This window comes from Ctenopharyngodon idella, chromosome 5, assembly GCF_019924925.1.
Source record: "Ctenopharyngodon idella isolate HZGC_01 chromosome 5, HZGC01, whole genome shotgun sequence".
NCBI lineage: Eukaryota > Metazoa > Chordata > Actinopteri > Cypriniformes > Xenocyprididae > Ctenopharyngodon > Ctenopharyngodon idella.
The window spans coordinates 37665577-37683973 of record NC_067224.1 but is presented as its reverse complement, the minus strand read 5'-3'; the positions used below and the strand labels follow the sequence as shown (position 1 = coordinate 37683973).

Here is an 18397-nt window from a genome sequence, read left to right as displayed (position 1 = left end):
GTCCAAACTATTAATGATACTAAAATAGGCTATATTTTCGTTATGATTTTAAATATGATTCTGACATATTTTCCTGAGATTCATCCATCCATATGCGTTCATCCTACCTGAAAGCTATAAAGGACTGCGATGTTGATCTCCACCAGTGCCTGGTCCTTCCACAGGGATGAAGTCTTCCTCGTGTCCAGCCCCATCATTGTAGCTACTTCCTGTAATAGAGGGAATTAATCATACTGTACAGGGAGACTATTCATACTGTATTCTCTCTGGATCTGAACCGAGGTTAATAGAACTGCCACTCGTGATCGGCCTCTATAGATCTGGAAGATCTGGAGCGACCAGGAAGACTCTAAAAATACATTTCCAGTCAAAACTTTGGACACACTTGACATGAATATGTATTTCTCATGATCTTAAAAACCTTTTTATATGAAGGCTGATTCATAAATTTTTATAAGTGGTAAACAGTTGGAATGTTATTGGCTCATTGTCTTTTAGAATTTATTTCATAGTACAATGGAAATGTGAAGAAGAAATTTTAATACTGACTGAGCATAAAAACATGATGAATGAAAGCAGCATGTTTATGAATTAAAATCTGCTTAAATTTTAAAATACAGAGAGGAATTCAAAAAATGATAAACAATGCGTAATATACCGTATAATTAACTTAATCCATTATAATGGATGATCAAACACAAACTTGTCATTCCTAATTTCCTGCTGGGGTAAATATCTAATGCATATGCATGTTAAGGTTTGAGTTCGAAAGTGTGATTATTTTTTTTTTTTTTCTCAGTAATGCAGGGGTGATTTATGGGTGTCTGGTATGGTACCTCAAGTATGTTGTATCGAGAGCTGTCGCAGAAGTCTCTGACACCGATCTCGGTCCCCATGTACCAGCCGCTGAAGGGGCAGGCGGTGAACTCCAGTCCTCCGATCTCTAACAGCATGCTTGACACAGCAGGAAGGCCGTACCACTTTAGATTCAGCTCCTTAAACCATTCAAACCTAGACAGACACAGACAGGAGAGTGGACAATATTAAACCCAGCACAGGCAGAAAAGTTACATGCGGAAATGTTTTGCAGCGAAAGGTTCTTGGGGTTTATTTGCATAACATAATGCAGTCAGTGGAATATCTTGGCATATGCAGATGTACACCATTAAGCTTGAAGTGTACTCCATTTACAGTGTTCATCATAATTTCTCTGTAAGTGAATGCAAAAACATAGTAAGCACTGCCAAAACTGTCATTATCTCTAAACCAGCACCTGCAGGTGTCTCAGGTGTTGAGCTAAAAGGCCATTTCCACCCGTCTGTTATAAATGCAGAATGGCTGAGCCATGCAGAAGTATTCACACAATTATTGCGCTAAATAATGCAGTGGTCAAGTCCATTATTGTCACAGCATAATACCAGCATTTTTCTTGAAAAGAAACTATATGCAAATGCATCTCCTCCATTTAGGTGTGTTTGTTTGGCTGGTCAATTCTTTGAGAGTTTTGAGACAAACTGTCAATAATGGGCATTATATCAATGCGAAAGTTGAGTGCTGAAAATTGTTCTTTTCTGCTAACCGTCTCATAATGGTAATATCTCTACCAGTGCTTCAGGTATGTGGCCATTTCCTCAGAATGTTTGATTTGTGTGCATTTGACTTCATAATGTCAAAATTGCTCGCATACTGTATAAAAACCTCCCACACATTTTAAATCACAGGAACATTGCGGGTATAAAACAAGCATATTTTAGCCAAACTTCAACACAGAATTCAAGGTTTACTCCTCAAGAATGGCCTAATCGCAATTTTCTTGAATAAGAGCAGCACCACTGTCATTTTCATTTATGCCACAAAAGTCTAGTTGTTTATTTCGCAATTGAGCAGTGTTTGAGCAGAAGAAAACATTTTGTTTTACTTTTTACTCAGTCACTAGAACATGTAGCTGACTTTTAGGGACTTACTGATTTCACTTATATCTTCATAAATTTCATTCAATTTAATTGCATTTATCCACTATTACCCTTCACTCTTAAAAATAGTTTTTTTGTTTTTTTTTTGCCTTATGCCTTAAAAGAACCATTTTTGTTTCCCCAATGAACCTTTCATTGATCAGTTCTTAAAAGAACCATCTTTCTCTTAGTGTGAAGAACATTTTAATAATCTAAAGAACCTCTTTCCACATTAAAGAACCTTTAGTGCAATGGAAAGGTTCCATGGATGTCAAATGTTCTTCATTGAACCATAGATGCCAATAAAGAACCTTTATTGGCATCTACTTTACCTGAGTGTTTGATGAGAAGTTGAACTTCATCTGCATGACTTATGAGATCTAGACCTATGTCAAGTATCTCAGTCTGATCATCTCTGAGACACATCAGTGTCAAACTGACAGCATTAAACAAGCAAACTGAGGCAGGATCTGGAAAAAGGGCAAGTTTTATGCCAAATTAGCCCACGTTCCTGAATGTACGTGCATAAGAGGCACTCTCTCAGCTTGAGTTCTCTGTTGCTATGCATCCTGAAGCTCTGCACATTACAGCCTCTCTGATATGTGATTTCCCTTTGGTATGTACTGACGCAGGGTATTATCATAATCTGGGTTGAAAAACATTTCAGGTGCAAAGCGTTTTAAGCACTGACGTGATTCAACAATGTTTCACCAAACAGACTGACCCCCAAAAAACTCTACAATATGTTTGGTTCTTCTTACTTTGGATGTAAGATGGGAACCTCAAGTACAAGATCATCAGGAATCTCAAAAAGCTCAGGATCGTTCCCATTAGCTTGGAGAAGAAGGGGCAAAACATCAAACCGGCTTTTTGGAGCTTTCCATCCTTGCTGTATACAGATCTGTAAGTCAAAAACAAACAAGAACACAACTTCTATAGGACCATCTAACAGATAAATACCTGCTGGAAAATCCATCTTAAAACTGTTAACTGTGGTCATTGGCTGCTAGACCATCTTGAACCAGCAACAAACCAGCTACCAGTCGGTCCTAAGGTAGTCAAGCTGGTTTTTGGAACATGTTGGTTCACCCAGCTATCTTGGACCAGCTTTTAACTTGTTTATCTCAGCTAGAAAACAGCTATCATGTTCCAAAATACAGATTGCACTGCCCTAAAACAACTCAAAAACAAATAGTAATATTAAATTAAACAAACGTCATCCTAATTATAAGAAATACCTATGATGCCAAGAAAAGTTTTGTATGAATCAGTTTGACTCTTTATTCTTGTGTGTACTGCTTCAATTAATATGTAAGTAGGATGTTTTTGTGATGCCTGTGACTCTGACAATTGGAATTATTGCAATGTAGCTTCCCATCTCACCTCTGTAAGCTCCACAGAAGCTGGATCTCCGAGAATTGATCCATCAGGCTGCTTGTAGCCTGCATACCGGATCAACTGGCTGTTCCACACCCGGAAGTCATGCTTCCCGTCTGTCCTCTGGGGGAAGATGGTAATAGCCGATCTACACATCAGAGACAAGAGATCATTGAGGTAATGCTGAGATCCCTCTGGTGGATTTACAGTTCTAATCTTTTAATTCAGGCAGTTTTATAGATTCCATGAAATCAAACTTAAGTGACTCCCAGTCCATGTCTGTTAAGTCAAGGCATTTTTATTTGTATAGTGCTTTTTACAATACATATTGTTTCAAAGCAGCCTATTGCCTAATGTATTCATACCTTATAGTTGCATTTAGCACATTAGAGCTGGGCAATAATATAGTTTACATTTTACATATGTATGTATGAGGGTAAGTTTGTAACGAAGGCCAGCTAGTAAGAGCTGTGCAGGTAAACCTCACTCCCCTGATCTCAAGAGGCGCACTAGCGACAGACACTAGAGGTTGCGGTCTTTAGCGTTCTTGTTAGTGTGTCCCCCTCCCATGCCATAAATGCAGGTTCAATTCCTGCTTGGAGCAGGACGGATAGAACCGGAGGGGTTTCATTGGTGCCGTGACCCGGATGGGAGTGAGGTTTAGGGGGGTGAGTGTGGTGAAGGCAAGCTAGTAAGAGCTGTACGGGTAACCCTTACTCCCGTGATCTCAAGAGGTGCACTAGCGACAGAAGCTAGAGACTGTGGTCTTTAGCATCCTTGTTAGTGTGCTTGCCTCCCATGCCAGAAATGCCTGATCGCATCCTGCTTGGAGAGGGGCGAGTAAAACTGGAGGGGTTTCATTGGTGCCGTGACCCGGATGGGAGTGAGGTTTAGGGGGGTGAGTGTAACGGAGGTAGGTTAGTAAGGCCGTGTGTCCACCAAAGCATTTTTTCCCAAGGCTAGCGTATTTTTCCAAATGTTTACAATGGGAGAGCCACGTTTTTAAAACGGCAGCAGTGTGACGAGGCGTTGAGCATCTATTTTTTTTTACAGGTTGCTGAGAGTTGAAGAATGTTCAACTTTGGGTAAAACGCAGCGCTCATCACTGTCACTTTTAACCCAGCAGTCCAATCACAGTGGAGGAGGGCGGGACAAATACCACACTGACCAACCGTCACATTCTGCTTGTACAATGACAACGAATGACAACAAGAACATCTCTTCATCCAAAACTAGTGCCAGAGCAAGTATGTTACATTGTGTCAACAATTTTATACTAAGAAACAAACTATTTGCGAAATCAGATACTAGTAACAGTTCCACAGAAATTCCGTATCATACCACTCAACTGAAAAAAACGCTGCGCCACTGAAGTACTCCCAAGCACCCGCAGCAAGGCGTTTTCAGAAGAGTGCTGGTGTTTTCAGCTGGCTAAAAATGCTTTGGGGGAAACACGACCTAAGAGTTGTGCGGGTAAACCTCACTCCCCTGATCTCAAGTGGTGCACTAGTGACTGATGCTAGAGGCTGCGGTCTTTGGCGTCCTTGTTAAAGCTCCAACCTCCCATGCCGGACACGGTGGTTTGAATCCTGCTCGGAGTGGTGCGAGTAGGACCGGAGGGGTTTCATGTGGGTAAAAAATTGGATATACTTATACATCCAACTTTATATAAAGAGGCGTGTGATGATATAGTTTAAATTTTGTGACAGTATATATTAGGTATATATTAGTATATATTTGTGATAGTATATATAGCTTATGTGAGTATACTGTATGTAGGCTACATATCCAACTTTTAAATTGCAATTACAAGCTTTATACTGCTGTTAGCTTTGTGGTCATGTTAATGCACTGCAACAAAGATAGTAATTATCTTCTGGAAAATATATTGATAATTAATTTTGTTAGGATGGACATTTCAAAAAATTTGTCCAATAATAGGCTGCCATTGAGATAATGCTAATAAATAGTACTTTCCAGATATAAAGAACTAAAAAAAATCCAGTTTGCTAGTCTTCAATGTCTTTAAGTCTGGTCATGCTGGTTTTACATGAGTTTTTGGCAAGGAAACTATCTAACAGCCCATGCAGCTAAAAAAAATTTGCCAGGCTGCAAGACCATCCTAAAGACTAAGACCAAAAACATTAAATTGTACTATAAAGTTAGCTATTTTAACAGGGTAATGCTATATAATCAGCTGTACTCTGCTTAAAAACAACTGATCTTACCAGTGTTTTTTTTTTCAGCAGGGTAAAGCTAATTATTTAGCATTACCATCCAGATAATGGTAATTATATAATAGAGTTTATCATTTTAAGTGCTTTTGAAATCAAACTACCCCATCTTTTCCATAAGCAAACAGAAACGTGCTTCACTGCTGAAAATACATCGCATTGACGTCACGTCGGCGCTCCAACAGTGTTGAGGTGCCTTTATTTGTTTACTGACTTCAACAGTATGCTAAGAGCACAAAGTGTCAGTCCAACTAATCTAAATAACAAGTTCCGTCACTCTCGGATGAAATTTGGGTCACCAGCCTGTTTGCAAAAGCGCAGAGAAGCTTTTCTTGCTAACAGAGAAATGTGCCTTGATTTGTTTATGTGCAGAAAAAGAGTGTAGGAGACCTCTGACGTTTATTCTGGCAGGTCCTGGTGATGTAAGAAGCAAGCGTGGGGGCTTTTGCCTGTATAACAGCGTTTCCTCTCTTCTTGTTTTAATTTTCCCTTTCCTCGCCCCTCTCTCTCACTCTCCCAGGCTCTAATCATTCTGTTAGACTGACGCTAATTAAACAGAACAGAGAGTAAGTGTCGTGTATGATTAGCTTTGTAACGTGGCAGCGGTGCCAGCGCTCGGCAATGCTGTGGCAGGTGCTGTACTGAGGGCTGTGGAACAAGGTGACAAAGAGAGAATGGGAACACACACTTTGACAGGGAAGGAGGCAAGTTGCAGAGAAAAGGAGATGCAGAAAAAAGACAGGAAGAGAAAGGAGCTGGTGAAAAACGACCACACTAACCTGAGGTTTCCTTTGTTGGTGGCGTATTTGATGTGGTTGCAGATGTAATTAAACATTCCATGAGCGGTTGTGCAGTCTCGAGCGTCAAACACCTCGACGGAGAGAAATTCGCCTTTTAGGACACATTCTTTTTTCTATTATCACTGCATTTCAATAGTTATCACACTGTTGTAGCTCTTGATGAGATGAATGGAATGGTATATTGCATTTGTGGAAATACAAGCTTTGATGTTACTCTGAAGATAGTTGGATTTACATTTAATGTTTGTGTAATGGAAAATTGTAATTTATTTAAGTATGACATGCTTCTGAAATGACCATTTTCAGGTACGATTAGGGACTGGGTTTGGATCTAGGGTCATCCAAGGATCTAGGACAAGAAATCTTGTAATATTATAAAATCTAGCTCAATACCTGTAATTTGGACCACTGAATCCGTCCCACACAGCGAGCTGCATTTCTCCATGCGTGTTTGGCCCCATAGATTAGCTCTGTGTCTTTCAACTGATATGTTCCAGAAGTTTCAATCTCTTTTTTGACCTCTTCTAGCCGGTCAACATGAGCCTTTGAGCCGCATCTGTTCAGACAGAAGCCAATCATATAGAGGTGTATTTATAAGAAAATTAACAAGGGAAGCTAAGCACTGAATAAACAAACAAACAAACAGCAAATAAATAATTCTAAATCAGCATTTTTTTTTCTTGGAAAATATCTAAAAATCCCTAAAAAAATATATATTTGAGAAATTTGTTTTCGGATAGTATATCTTGAAATAAGTTTTCTTACTTCAATAGCAATTTTAAAGCACGTTCATAAGGTGTATGCTTAAAACAAGAACAAAATGGAGTCGGTCAGTGGCGTAAGAACAATATTTTCTGATAAAAAAAAGTCCTATAAATGGTCCTTTATTTAATAATAATCTATCTATCTATCTATCTATCTATCTATCTATGCAGTGCAGAAGAATGTTTACATATTTTTATGTATTAAAATTTAGTTTTTCTCCTGCCTTTTGATTGATGTGTAGTACTGGTCAATGAAATCTGTTGCAAGTGGTAGCAGTTCGTCTTTTCTTCGGACTTCATCTGGTTTGCGACTCTGCTGGTTTGGCACCATAACAGAGCCTATACAAACACGCTCGGTGCAGATCGGAACCTGCGAATAAAAAGCAACTAGCACAATAAGAAAACTGAGTGTGCAAATCCAAACATGCTACATCACACATATTGTGTCCATAGGAGCTTAACTGCAACAGCAGGCAGACGCTGATGTGATGCCTGGTTAAGCACATTGAGTAATTCCTTTAATTATCAATTAATTTACATCCAAGTGGTATTATTTACTGTACATACACAGCTTGTTTTTTCTTAACAATTCTAGGCTGCTGCATAAAATTACGACAACTCTCGTAGTTAGTTTTATCATGTTAATGAATATGTCAATGATCTTGATCTTGGTGGACTAGATCTGTTACATTGCTGTTGCTGCAGAGCAAGTATGGACTTGCTACTGCTACTAGATACACAGATATGCTGAGCATGTAAGATATGCTGCTGCTGCTGCATAAAAAGATTTACATAAATCCCATAGCAGATCTAGGCAGGTGGAGCTGGGGAGGTGGAAGGTTTCAGAGGAACTCTAATAGCATGGTGCAGGACTTGTTTATAGCAAACAATGAACCAGACTACTTAAATGTTGAGCAAGCAATCTCATTGGCTGCAGGATCAGCAGAGGCCAATCAGCTTGTGCCATGTGGTAATGATGTGATTGCTTGCATATTGCATGTAAAGCACCTATCAGCCTGTGCCCTCTAGAGTTTCATGACTTAACTAATATATGAAATAAGTCTTAATTGATAATCTGGTAGTGAAAATAGGTAGAGGCTTTTTACGCATACAGTACAAACACTGCAACTTGGTTACGGCAATGAAAAAGGCTAATATTATGTGTTGATTACATGCTGCAAACCTTGCAGTCACGCAATATGACCCTTTTAAGTTAGGCAGTGAATATGTATCATGATCTAATCACATAGTGGGTGTGTGAAAAAACACAGAACTTCAGTATTTATTATGTGTGTTTCATGAGCATATTAATTGAAAATGTATGGAAATCATATTGTTAAGTGATAAGTGGCAGGCTTCATCAGAGCTTGATGAGAAAAAGCAAAGAGAGGAACGGAAGTCGCTCATTGCCTTGAGGAAAATACTCATATGGTCACTATAATAAGATTAGATTTGAAGTGCACTGTCACTTTCTGTAGCTGTTAATATGTTCACTGGATTAGGGGTGAAATGGCAAAGACAGAGCTGAAAAATAACAACAAGCCTATCCAAGCTAGTGCTGTTTAATTAAGGACTGGCTTGTTTCGATGTCCCAAATTGCCCTTTCAGTCTGGTGAAGCATTTAAACCACTGACCCATAACGTTCAACAGTTTTAGAGTAACCAGCCCAAAATAACCAAACTCCCTTTAAAGCAAGTCAGTTCACTAGGTGGCCATCTTGGTAACACCCTCGTATTTACTGTATGAGCTCACGGCATGAACAAAAAGTAGTAGTCCAACCACAACAAACAAAGAACAAGAACAAAATGCATGGTATCTACCAATTAATAATTAATGTGCATAAAGCAAACCACAAAGGGCGAGTTATTAGTTTTACATTAATACATTATGGCACGGTTTCACAGAGAGGGCTTAGATTAAGCCAGGATTACTGTAGGTCTTAGTTCAGTTAGGGCATTTAAGTAGCTTTTAAACATGCCTTAGAAAAATAAAACATTACTAATGTGCATCTTGAGACAAAACAACAGCACTGACATATTTTAAGATATGTCAGTGCAAGTTGCATTCAGTTAAAACAGCTCAAACATGAATTTTAGTCTGGGACTGAAATTAAAATGATGTAAAATGGTTCACAATAGAAGGGTTAAAAAATGGTGTAGAAACAATTTTCACTCAGAAAGAAATGGCAAGTAACACATTGAAAACTGCTAATAGTTTTCTGCTGTTTCATCCTACATTGTCCTCCAACCACCTTACTGAATGTTTCAACTTTTAATTTATTTTTTTATCCTCCCCTTATACTGTCTCTAAACTAACTCAGGATACCATGACTATTACTTGCCCTAACGAAGTATAACTTACCCATTTGTCCTAACCGTGGCATGTACTAGGACACCTGTGTGACTAACCAAACAAGCATTTATACTGATGGCGCTTAGCATAAGAATGTTAAAAATAAAATAAGACTTTCATTAGTTTCTTCACATTCACCCACCATAAGGGACTGTGAATGCAGTCTTGCAGCTGTCACATTCTGTAGAGTTGGAGATTCAACCCAAAAATCCTTCAGAATGTGATATATTATAAATTATACCATCTGTAATTAGCATCAATTAGCATGCAAAGCCATCCTCTCATGAAAGTGCGCAGAACTTCATAACCCCCTCTTGGAAGGATGATTCAGATTTAGAGAGATGTTGAGAGATCTGCGAACATGTTGTTGTACAGATTTATGTCTACAGTGGAAGGCGAAAGTTAATTTTAAACTTCACAACATATGGATTCTATAGGAGAAGCTAAATTGCAAGCAAATGCGAATAGTAAAAGTCAGCTCTAGTTCCACGTTATGTCCGAATTACCATAATTATGAGTTTCCGACTTGTGAAAATGGCTCACATGTTTGTTGAATTCATTTTCTAGAGTTTTCACACTAGACTGTTGTGAGTGTGACATCATGTAAAAACAACCAAGATGGAAGCAGCTAAAGCTACTTTTTTGGCAACCTCTGTTTGATATGGCATTTTAATATTTTGCAAGAGGTGAATTAAGGTGGTGATAAAGTATTTTTCGGTCATTACTGTACCAACAAAGCCACACTTGGATCCATTTTGGTGTTATGAGTGTTGCCATAGAAACAATTCATTCTTGTGTCTGAGCTGAAGTAGAATCTCAGAGTTGTCATTTTGTAATTACGGTAATTCCGACACAATGTCAACGCTGCATGAACCTCTCACACTGAGCCATTCCTGATGTTTCTTTCTTGTTGTTATTATATTACTTTGTATACACCTGAATAAGCAATGAAATAGGCCTAATGATTTTGATCACAGGAAAATGTATTAAGGTCCCTCTTTGGCTACAGAGACTGAAACAAAGTGCAGATAAAAAATCTTGTAGCTAGAACCATTGTGTATCTATCTATCTATCCATTTCATATCATTATCATAATCAAATATATAGTTTTTGTTAGAAAGGTTGAGTTCTGTGCACATGCGCTACTTTCCATCATCAGCAGAGACTCAGCGGAAGGTGCGGGCAGGACTGTGTGTGCAAAAGTGTGCATCAATAAACAAATGTAAGTTGCCTGTTTATCAAGTAAATGTGTATCGCGCACAGTTAAGCGCATGTGAATGTGCTTTCTGATTATATACAATATTACTTGCAATTTGTGGTATATATCTTGCAACCAGTATTGGATTTGAATGCATCTATGTGTGATTGTGTGAACACGCTGTAGTTCAGCCCTTACTGAAAAAAGAAAATCTGGATAAGAGCGTTCTCTGCAACTATAGACCAATTTTTAAACTTCCATTTCTGGCCAAGATTTTAGAGAAAAGTGTTCTTATTCAACTGGAGTCTATTTGTGAAGTATTTCAGTCAGGTTTTAAGAAGCATCATAGCACAGAAACAGCATTATTAAAGGTTTTGAATGATATTTTTTTGACAACCGATCAAGGGAATATGACTGCACTTTTGCTTTTAGATCTCACAGCAGCATTTGACGCAATTGACCATCATATTCTCATCTCACGACTTGAAACATGTGCTGGCATCTCTGGAAATGCCTTAAATTGGTTTAAATCCTATTTGTTAAATAGAAGTTTCTCTGTTGGTATGGGTGAGTGTACATCAGCCTCATCACCTTTATCGTGTGGTATTCCTCAAGGGTCTGTGTTAAAGTATTTTTTGGACATTACAAAATGTGGCTGCAAGAATGCTCACAGGCACTGGTAAATTAGATCATATTACCCCGGAGTTAAAATCATTGCATTGGCTGCCTGTTTCTTTTAGGATTCATTTTAAAATTTTATTATTTGTATTTAAATCTCTACATGGCTTAGCACCATCTTATATTGCTGATCTAATTCAGGAACAAAAGCCAATAAGATCCCTACGATCTCAATCACAGAAACTTCTTGTTGTTCCCTGGTCTAAGATGAAATCCAGAGGGGACCACACGTTTGCGGTCGCTGCCCCTAAATTATGGAACAGCCTGCAGTTATATATTAGGGACGTACCGACGCTCGGTCAGTTTAAAAGTCACTTGAAAACATATTATAGCGTTCGATCATAGATAAGTGCGGAGGTTGCTAGTATCATATATGCCTCTTCTGATCCTAGTTAAGATGTATTTTGACTGTCTTTTTAAGGTTTCTTTTTATATTACTTATATAATTATATGGATGTGTTCCTTTTTAAAAAATTGTCTTCTGCTAATTGTGTTACTGTTTGTACAGCACTATGGTCACGTTGTTGTTTTATTCAGTGCTTTATAAATAAATTTGAATTTTGAATTTGAATTATCTCATTAATACCTGAAACGCTCGTTATTTCAGTATTTTATGTGCGCGAGGTTTCTGATTACATGCAGGTCATTTAAATTACTTCATAAACCATTTCTATGGAAGCTTGTTTCCGCCATGAAATAAAAAAATAAGTAATTGCAACTTTTTATCTCACAATTCTGACTTTTTTTTCTCAGAATTGCGAGATATAAACTCACAATTGCGAATCATAAAGTCGGAATTGTGTGATATAAAGTCAGAATTGTGAGATATAATCTCGCAATCGCGAGTTATAATGTCTAATTGTGAGGGAAAAAAGACTGACATTTTTTCTCAGAATTGCGAGTTTATATGCCTCACAACTTGCAATTGCATGTTATAAAGTGAGAATTGCGAGATATAAACTCACAATTCTGAGGAAAAAAAGTTTATATCTCGCAATTCTGACTGTATAAGACGCAATTGCGAGTTTATAACACGCAGTTCTGACTTTATAACTCACAATTGTGAGTATGCAGTATTGATTCGGAGAGGAGGCGGCCCTTGGCGTAAAAAAGGTTGGGAACCACTGGTCTATATGATTATGATTATACTTTATAAAGTTATAAATACTTTTACAAAAATGATTCGCTTCGCTTCGATTCAGAAGGAGTTTATTAACCCCCTGGAGCCGTATGGATTACTTTTATGATGGATGGATGCACTTTTTTGGGCCTCAAAAAAAAATGGTACCATTCACTGCCATTATAAATCTTGGAAGAGCCAGGATATTATTTAATATAACTCTGATTGTGGTTGGCTGAAAGAAGAAAGTCATATACACCTAGGATGGTTTGAGGGTGAGTAAATTATGGGATAATTTTCATTTTTGGGTGAACTAACCCTTTAATACCAGGTGGAAACAGGGTTTCTCCCACGCTCTCCGGGAAAGTTGGGATGTCTGAAAAGATATTTCTTCACATGCTCAATTAAATGGCAAATACATCATATACAGGTACAAAGCCTTCCTTAGAGCTTTGAGGTCAACATCAAACGTACCGTGCTGGAGCTGTGATGTAGAGTATCATTGTATAAAGCTCCAGTTTCCCAATTCTTCACTTTCATGAATCTGGGACATTTGGAGGGACTTCCATTCTGTACAGTCTTAGTGGGGGAAACTCTTCCATGGGATTGCGGCTGTGGAGGAACAAACATTATTAGCAACTTGCTTCTAATTTATCTATTAGCAAACACTATTATCCAAAATGACTCCCTGTACACTTATTACAGGAACAATTCCCACAACACTCCCCAAGAACAATTCAAAAGAACGTTTTGGTTATCAACACAGACTTTTAACCATCTTTATTAGGCCACTACGCAAAACCAGCCTTTTACTTCTTGAAATGAATATTAAATGGCATTAATAATGTAACATCTGATAAAATACATGCATATAAAACAATATCAAAATTCTTTGCATCACCAATCATAAATATGCAAATATTGATTAATATACTCACATATTCATATAAGTATGAGGGTTGTGCTAAAAGGCGATCACGCATAGCATTTTTTAAATCAGTCATACATAAAAAAAGCATAATAATAAATTTCTATTTATTCAAAAGAATGTTTTGGCTATCAACACAAACATTAACCATCTTTATCAGGACACTAAGCAAAGCCAGCCTTTAATTTCTCGAAAAGATAGCTTTTATGTTTGACATTAACCAGCTTCTATGAATCCTCAACATCTGCATGAAGACAAATGATATTTGACAGCAATGAACTTTCTTGCAAAGTTCTTTATTCTTATTTAGCTATTTTAACAACCAGCAGGTAAAGGAAAGAAATGACCTATTCAAATCGTCAAAGGAATAATCAGCATTATTAAGCAAAGATTTAACTGAGCTTTGATTTTCAGAGGGAATAGAATACTCTCATTGACTTGCCATTCAAAAAATGACTGTAATTTGCTTCATGTACAAATGTATGAAAAGTTGACATCTTTAAGCCAATGGAAATCAATCTAGCCGCCATTATATTCCTTATGAAGACCCAGTTCACAGGCCGACGGTTTCGGCACCACATCACTCTCATAATTGTGGCGGTTTCCGATGATATGAATGCAAACTTCAATATCAGCCTTGGCCCATTATGTTCGCTGTCCCCTAGAAGAATAGTGGGCGTCCTTCTACTCAATCGATTTGATTCTCCTCAGAAGACAAATATGTCTCCGGCTACACAACATGCGCAACATACACGATTGTTATCTCAAAGCCGCCACGCTGCACTCGGCTGGCACGGAAAACACCACACTCATGTTTACACATGTGAGACATCTGAAGAAGAAGAATCTTGTCACAAGTGAAATGTGAGGACAAAAGCGGATATGATACACCCTTACATATGCGAACGTGCACCGTGACAGGAAGGCAGTGTGAAAGAAAAGGTGTAAAATTGAAAAAGGAAACTTCAACTGAGGATTCTGTGTACATGACAGCGTTGCCCCGAGCAACAACTGACACACACACACACACACACACACAACCACGTGTACAAGCGGGGTGGAATAATCGGCAACATCATCGACACTTCAAGACCACTTACCCACACTGGAGCGCTTCAGAAACAAGCACTCGATACACTCACGCAACATTCACAGACCCCCAGAGCCCACCTTTACTGCTGCGCCTCGTTATTCAACTTTGCTCGACAACAGGCACTGCGGGGGTAACTGCTTTGTCTACGTCTCATCCTTCTCACCACAGCTGTATTAACACAAGCTGCGCACAAAGCTTTATTATGTAAAAGAGTAACACGAGCTGATTTGACAAACTAATTTCACAAGCTGCTAATAAATAAAACATTCTGGAATGACTAATCAGCTGAAAAGATTGTGTTTCTTTGGATATCATGGAAATTGTCTGTATAAACAGGCCTACCTAATATTAGCTTTATATAACTGGTAAGGCTAGATAACTGCTATGGTGTTCTGGGTGGTTGATCGATTGATCATTCATACATCCATCCATCAAACATTTATCCATCCAACCACCCATCAATCATCCATCCATCCACCTTTTCATCCAACCACCTATCGATCATCCATCCATCCATCCATCCATCCTTCGATCATCCATCAATCCATCCATTGATCACCCATCTATCGATCATCCATCCATCGATCATCCATTCATCCATTCATCCATCCATCCATCAATCATCCATCCATCGATCGATCATCCATCCACCCATACATACATCCATCCATCCATCAATCATCCATCCATCCATTGATCATCCATCCATCCACCCATCGATCATCCATCCACCCACCCATCCATCCATCCATCCATCATCCATCCATCCATCCATTGATCATCCATCCATCCATTGATCATCCATCAATCATCCAGCCTTCATTCATCCATCCATCCACCCTTACATCCATCTTTCGATCATACATCCATCCACCCATCTATCGATCATCCATCCATCCATCCATCATCCATCAAACATCCATCCATCCAACATCCACCCACCCACCCATCCATCCATCCATCCATCCATCCATCGATCATCCATCAATCCATCCATCCTTCGTTTATCCATCCATCCACTCATACATCCATCTTTCGATCATCCATCCATCCATTCATCCACCCACCCATCTATCGATCATCCACCCATCGATCATCCATCCATCCGTCGATCATCCATCTATTCACCCATACATCCATCCTTCAATCATCCATCCACCTATCCATCCATTCATCCATCGATCATTCATCCATCCACCCATCGATCATCCATCCACCCATACATCATCCATCCATCCATCCATCCATCCATCATCCATCCATCCACCCCTACATCCATCTTTCAATCATACATCCATCCACCCCTACATCCATCTTTCGATCATACATCCATCCACCCATCAATCGATCATCCATCCATCCATCCATCCATCGATCATCCATCAAACATCCATCCATCCATCGATCATCCATCCACTCATACATCCATCTTTCGATCATCCATCCATTCACCCACCCATCTATCGATCATCCATCCATCAATCATCCATCCATCCATCGACCCATACATCCATCCTTCGATCATCCATCCACCTATCCATCAATTGATCATCCATTCATCCATCCATCTATTGATCATTCATTCATCCATCCATCCACCCATTGATCATTCATCCACCTATCCATCCATCAATAATCCATTCTTCCACCCATACATCTATCCATCGATCATCCATCCACCCATCCATCATCCATCCATCCATTATCCATCCATCAAACATCCATCCATCCATCCATTGATCATCCATCCATCCATTGATCATCTATTCATCCATCAATCCATCCATTCTTCATTCATCCATCCATCCACCCATACATCCATCTTTCGATCATACATCCATCCACCCATCAATCGATCATCCATCCATCCATCCATCGATCATCCATCAAACATCCATCCATCCATCCATTGATCATCCATCCATCCATCCATCGATCATCTATTCATCCATCAATCCATCCATTCTTCATTCATCCATCCATCCACTCATACATCCATCTTTCGATCATCCATCCATTCACCCACCCATCTATCGATCATCCATCCATCAATCATCCATCCATCCACACACCCATCTATCGATCATCCATCCATCAATCATCCATTCATCCACCCATACATCCATCCTTCGATCATCCATCCACCTATCCATCAATTGATCATCCATTCATCCATCCATCTATTGATCATTCATTCATTCATCCATCCATCCATCCACCCATTGATCATTCATCCACCTATCCATCCATCGATAATCCATTCATCCACCCATACATCTATCCATCGATCATCCATCCACCCATCCATCATCCATCCATCCATTATCCATCCATTCCTTCATCCATCCATCCTTCGATCATCCATCCATCCATCCATCCATCCATCCATCCATCCATCCATCAATCCATCCATATGCAAATCAGAAATATGCAGATATTGATTAATATACAGTATTCACATATTCATTTCAGTATGAGAGTTGTACTTTTACATTATAGCATTTTCTAATTGAGTCATACATAATTTAAAAAAAGCTTAACAATAATAGACAAATTTCTATTCATTTTTTTATTCTATTTATTAGTCACTTTGGAAAAAAAACATATGTCAGATGCATAAATTTAAATGTAAAACTTAATAGCTAATGGTAAATATGCATTTAGTATCATAGCAGTTATTAAACCACATATTTTTGAACTGGTGGAATGTTGTATTGACATTAGCATCCAGGAGAGGAACTATCTGTTTTATAATTGAACTTATGAGGGCATGGAATTAATAAAAATGTAGATGATAAAACAACATTTCTTATTTTTCATGCAGAGCTTTAAAGGCAGCAGCATCATTGTTTAATGATGTTAGCAGCTCATCTGTCCAACTGCTTCGCACCACTTCCACTGGGCGAGCGAGCCTTATTAGAGCTTAAATTATGCAGGGCACTGCTGTTAGCCTTGGAAAACTCAGCACATTTCTAAAAAACCTCAACCACATCAGCCAGACTGAAAGGTTATTATCATCTCAAACATTTCAAATCATCGCACCTGTGTTGCTTTAAGGGGGTTTGCAATCACTAAAGCAACGAAACATGCATTCTGTCAAGTGTCAGCAAGGTTAGCTTTCCAAAGTACAGACACTTCTTACAAAAAAACCAAGCTGTTCCATTTACAGCTTAACACAGAAATGTAAAACAAGTTTAAAATTGTCTAAAGCAACCTAAAGAGAACGCTCACTTATCATCATCTCAGCAGGAATATTCTGTAGATCTAACAGTGTGTCGAGAATATTCTGGTCTTGCTCTAGCAAATTCATTACCTAGCAGTGCATGTCAGTGAGAATATGTTAAAAGTGCAAAATGTCAACATACACTTCTGTTATAGCAGGTTATTATAGAGTAGCCAAGGTCTCAAACTGTCAGAGCGAAGTGAAGATTGGAAGGTACAAGGGAATGTGTTATCAACCCTTAGCCTTTGCAGATAATGCCATATCTGGCTAGCCATTTAAGGTCATTGTGACTGAATAACACACAGTCTTAAGTCTCATGCACTGTTCGTTTAGGGTGTACACTCAGGATGTTTGGGGTCTCCTCAGACACCAGTAAAATGTCATTTTGTAACATAATAATGTAACAAATGTAATATCGCTCACTTTATTAATGTTTTTACTCTAATGTTATAAATGTGTGCTTGAATTTGTTCTCCATCGTGGATGTGTTGTGGTGTCACTCCACCATTTCTGTGTATGGTCTGCATTTTTGCAGATTTCTTTTTTTTTTTTTGGGGGGGGGGACAAATTATCTAACTTTTGTCATCTCACCCTTTAATTTCTTATGAGTGATTTTGTGGGTTTGGGGGGAGTTGGGGTAGAGGTTGTTTGAGTGTTTACTCCATTGTGGATGTGTTG

General features: G+C 38.6%; 1 protein-coding gene across 1 annotated transcript in view; it reads right to left on the bottom strand.

Moving 5' to 3' along the window:
• nos1 (nitric oxide synthase 1 (neuronal)) overlaps positions 1 to 18397 on the bottom strand; it is a 61612-nt gene that overhangs the window by 30953 nt on the left and 12262 nt on the right. Inside the window, exons 4-11 of the mRNA XM_051895264.1 lie at positions 12950 to 13087; positions 7352 to 7497; positions 6757 to 6919; positions 6343 to 6434; positions 3336 to 3477; positions 2714 to 2853; positions 837 to 1011; positions 108 to 209 (exon numbers count right to left, since the gene is read on the bottom strand). Of these exons, the coding sequence (XP_051751224.1) occupies positions 108 to 209; positions 837 to 1011; positions 2714 to 2853; positions 3336 to 3477; positions 6343 to 6434; positions 6757 to 6919; positions 7352 to 7497; positions 12950 to 13087 (1098 nt within the window). The remainder of the gene's footprint in view (positions 1 to 107; positions 210 to 836; positions 1012 to 2713; positions 2854 to 3335; positions 3478 to 6342; positions 6435 to 6756; positions 6920 to 7351; positions 7498 to 12949; positions 13088 to 18397) is intronic.